Raw genomic sequence first — 4757 nt, 5'->3', positions numbered from 1 at the left:
TTTTTTTTAAGCCTGATCCTGCAGTTTTTCCCACATAGACTTTGGCAGGCCTATGCAGTGAAATGAAAAGAAAGATGTTCTCTGGTATTACATTAATAGACCAAGACACAGGGGACATCTTACAAGCACAAACCAGATAAACCATTTGGTAGGCTACCAAATGCCACCTGCCATTTTTTGGGGCAACTTTATAAAACAACTGCAGATGACTTAAAGGTCTAGTGTGTAATATTTAGGAGCATCTATTGGCAGGAATGCCAATCCTTTTACCCCTCTTTCTCGAAGCCCAACTGTCGCCAAGTGCTTGCCCATGGTTGGAACTGTTGGTTCTCAGTTATAATTTTATTACTGTCTAGACCTACTCTATTTGAAAAGTGTCATGAGATAACTTTTGTTACGAATTGGCGCTATATAAATAAGATTTTATTGAATTGAATTGAATTGAATTGAATTAGTGTTTCTGGTGTCAACTAGCGAGATTAACAAGTTTCTTAAGTAACTTATGTAAGTAAGTTATCGTATAATCTGTAGAATTAAGTAAAACCCAGACTGTGCACACCTACTATACAAAACACAGACATTGTGGATGGGTGCACTTTCATGCTAAAAAGACACCAAAATTACACTAAGCCACCAGACCTTTGTCTTTCCTGTAGCCAAGTAGAAACTCAGACCAATTATCCTAAGTACTTTTTGCAAGACATTTTCCTCAAGAAAATATGCAAAACTAAGCAAAACCTCAAACAGAGTCACACAGCCCCGGTCATTGCAACCAACGTAACCAGAATTGGTCTGGGCTTTTTGAGGTAAGTGAGTGGTTCGAAAAACACAAAAAAAGAAAGGACATACAAAAAAGAGACATTCATCCATCCAGCCATCCATCATAACCGGTACTACGGTGAAGCCAATTTCCACAAAGCTGCTAAGCTGATTGAGGCAGACCAAATCTGTTTCACCAGCTTACATTCCTTCAAAATGGCCATCTCACTTCCAATATCACGGGCTTTTACTGTTCCCCATTCCCCTGGCTCAGGCTGAGAGTTAGCACGGCTTAGCTGGATGAAACACTCCAACAGCCCAGTTCTCCCCTGGAACCCACTGATATCTCTATAGCACAGCCTCTCCCCACATAGCTACACTTAGTTGGTTTATTTACTCATACTATTATTCTTTGCCTGTTTAATTCCTCTCCTTCAAATCATAACAATATTACAACCATTAGTATGCAAACTAAAGATGTATGTGAATTCTGACAATTCTAGGCACAGAGACACAATCTAATCACAGCGTCTGTATACAAACACACACACACACACCTTGGCAAAATGCACAGGCAGCACTTAACCACAACACCTTCTACTGGAGTAGATTAAATTCACACAAGGCCTCTTTGAAGAAGGAAATTGGACAGATAAGAAACAGATTTCTATGAAAGAAGCTTGTGAGGGGGTCTATAGAGAGAGAGCTTGTAGGTGTGCAATGGAAATGGTTGCTCACCTTTTTTTGTCACCTGTAAGCTTGCTCTTGCATGAGCCTCTGTACATATTGGGTTACATGATATTTATCAATCTTTTGCTGTTTATTGTGTCATATTCCCCTCCCCCAGTCACTTACTCACTGTCTCTCTCTCACACTTTCTCTGTCATTTTGCCACAACAGCAAATATCCTGTTGGCCCAGGCTGCAGGCTGCTGGTGCTGGTCTATCTGGCCCAGAGATCGATCCGGCTCCAACCGAGGCCTCCCATTCATCTCAGAGCCATAAAATGTGATTAGTGCTGACTACAGCACTGCAGGGAGATGGGCTGATAGGCCTGATAGCCTCAGATAGGCTGTGCTGGACACTCTACAGGAAGACAACAGCAACAGCATGCTGTGGTCCTATCCTCTGCATTTGATTTTTTCTCACTCTCATCTTTGTCAATCTTTCTCTCCCTACCTCTTTCTATCTTACACCCTCTGTCATTATATTTGGATGTCTTCCAACTGTCTCTCTCCAAACTTTAACTCTCTTTTTTTTGTTTGCTTCATATCTAAGCCTGACAAATTACATAGCAGCAGTCAAACTTAACTGCCAGTATTGTCAGTTTTACCTTATACCTATCCTGCAAAGTTATATTTAAATGATAGAACAAGCTTCCATCCCCCTAAAGCCACACTCGCTGTACCCACATACAGTGTATCTCTGTGGCATGTGACCACCTCTGTCAGCCAATCATGGAGCTCAGAGCTTGCCAGTGGCAGAAACAAGCTGACAGGCTGTGACAAGAAGTAAGATAGGACATAGAAGAATGCCTCAATTCTAAGGGAGAAACAACTTTGGTAGTGTTATGGGTACACATTTCTAATACACTCAGATGTGTTAGAGGGCATTTAGGAGAGTTTCAAGGGAGGCATTATGACAGTATGAGTATGACTTTTGACTACTTAACATAATGAAACCGTATCATACCTAAACATCATTATTACATCTTTTTTGCTGACACTGCTCCTGAACAACAATGTTCTGAGGGAAACACACGGTCTTATTTCATCCTTATTCAAATAAGGATCTTTAAATTGGCTTACCATTTACCATTATTAACTTCAAGGAGGCCAATGTTAAAATGTGTAAAGAATTAAGCATTAACTTTATTATAAACTGTTTTATTTATAATTTTGTGAAGGTAGCACATTGACATACATTCATAGGACTGCCTTTAATGCTAGGTCGCTGAAAGCCCCTTTCTAACTTGTGATTTAAAACTTAACTTGTACATAATATCTTTATTAAACTTGATCTGACTACATACTGTCTCTATTTGGATTGATATGACATCGTTATGGCATTGGCATAAAGACTCTCTGTACTCCACTTTAAACGTTTGATTGCTCTAATTAAGCACCCATAAAGGAGTAGTCTGAGTGTGTTATGGAGTATCTAGCATGCCTCACGATTAATGGTAACACTATGTAAAATGATAGCATGCTGACCTGTGTCTCACGGATGTTCTCCACTGTGAAGTTGAACCAGACTCTGAAGCGGGGGTTGCAGGTGTCAGGCCGGATGAAGAGGTCAAACTCAAACTCACTGATGTAGTCAACACGTCCAAGGTTCCCTGCAGAGGCAGTGAAACAGCTTACGTTAGCATTAAGTAGAAGTGAGCAGTCCACAACACACAATCACAGTGGATCATTTCTTCTGTATTCGTTATAGCACACAATCAATGGACTCAAAGCATTACAGACAGACAAGCAAGCACAAGACAAAATGATGCTATAACACACCCCTGCGTCACTTCAAACTGAGGATTTCAAAGACATATGTGTTAAATCAATAAGTCAAAGTCTAGTGTCTACTAATAGTGCTTCACTGTTATAGTGGACTCCAGCCTGGTTTATCATTGTATGTATCTTCACAGTCCCTCAAACCACAACTATGCGCACAGAGAGCGGTTAGTATGAGGATCAGAAAGACAAACAGCAAGGTGGTTCTAGCCATCCATATCTTACACAAAATATACTAACTACAGCAAAAAGATCCAGATGATCAGTGGAAGTATAATTAATCCAATGGGAACTATTTCCCCGCATCCAATTCTCATAGCTGTCTATAAGATGACTGGGTAGTAGATGATTACATGACAAGCATTCTAAATATAGACCATGTCGGAATCTTCTGATGGTATATATCCACACACATGTAGCGGAGACTCTTATGGTGGCACAAATTAGTGAACTTCAAAGCGAAGAGAGTGTGTTAGCCTTTCTTGTGGGAGCTGCATGGAAAACGTACGAACTGACAGCTTCTTTCAACTGAATGCTGTGCTTGACCCAAAATGCAAGACAGGTCAACTCTGTCATTTTAAATGGTAAACTGAGATGCTGCATTAACCAGCAGCTGTTCAAGAGTTGAGTTCACTGGCAAACTAGGCGGACCACAATGTCCCTCACAACTCTACATCAGGGTACTGTTGACCACCTGTTGGTAAGTAGCACCATAGCAGCAGCACGCACACACAGACACAGCTGATTATGGACAGATGGGCTAACTACCACACTGTCAAAGTAGATCCCTCTCCTTCTGCCATCGGACAGAGCTAATCCACTAGTCAGCTTGCAGCACACACACACACACACAAAACACACTTTGCTTTGCTCCACTGAAGCTACCCACTGAAGTGCTATCATTAGTTTATATAGGACTGCAGAAAAACTACAAGGTGCTTTGAAACATAAACAAGACGAGTATTTCAGTTTAAAGTTTTATATTCATGGTGGTATTTTCAACAATTTCAACATGGCATGCAACAGAAACACACAGGCAGCAAGAAAGAAATTCCAAGATGTTATTGTGTAACAATGAGCTGATGACTGATCAATATTTACATTTGAAGCCAATCCACCAACAGCTCCCGCAGCTAGCGGACTAATGGTGAGTGGCATCTCATTCCAGCACACTGGTGCCTGGGAAAAAAAATCCCTCTCTGCAGGCCGCTACTCTGACTGATTAGGGAGTGGCTGAGCTGTGCTGGAATGTATAACTATGTACTTCATCTAGTCATTCATCTAGACTCTGATAATTCTATATTCAAGACAACAACATATGAAAGAAAAGTTTGACAGACAATAAAAGGAAGGCAGAGAGGTGTGACAGAGAGAGACAATAAGACTATATGTTGATGAATAAACTTTATTATGTAACTTTAATTACATGTGCTGAGGAAGGGTTACGCATGTCGGTCTTTCTCTCTGTACATGTGTGCATGTCAGGAAAAAC

The 4757-nt window shown here is 40.7% G+C and overlaps 1 protein-coding gene across 1 annotated transcript in view; it reads right to left on the bottom strand.

Annotated features, from left to right (window-relative positions):
- Positions 1 to 4757, bottom strand: part of agbl4 (ATP/GTP binding protein-like 4) — a 146668-nt gene that overhangs the window by 122258 nt on the left and 19653 nt on the right. Inside the window, exon 3 of the mRNA XM_035653649.1 lies at positions 2972 to 3096. Coding sequence (XP_035509542.1) covers positions 2972 to 3096 — 125 coding nt within the window. The remainder of the gene's footprint in view (positions 1 to 2971; positions 3097 to 4757) is intronic.

The sequence above is a fragment of the Morone saxatilis genome, unplaced genomic scaffold, assembly GCF_004916995.1.
Source record: "Morone saxatilis isolate NCDOM2014 unplaced genomic scaffold, NCSU_SB_2.0 Contig12, whole genome shotgun sequence".
Lineage (NCBI taxonomy): Eukaryota > Metazoa > Chordata > Actinopteri > Moronidae > Morone > Morone saxatilis.
This window is presented reverse-complemented; position numbering and strand designations above follow the sequence as displayed.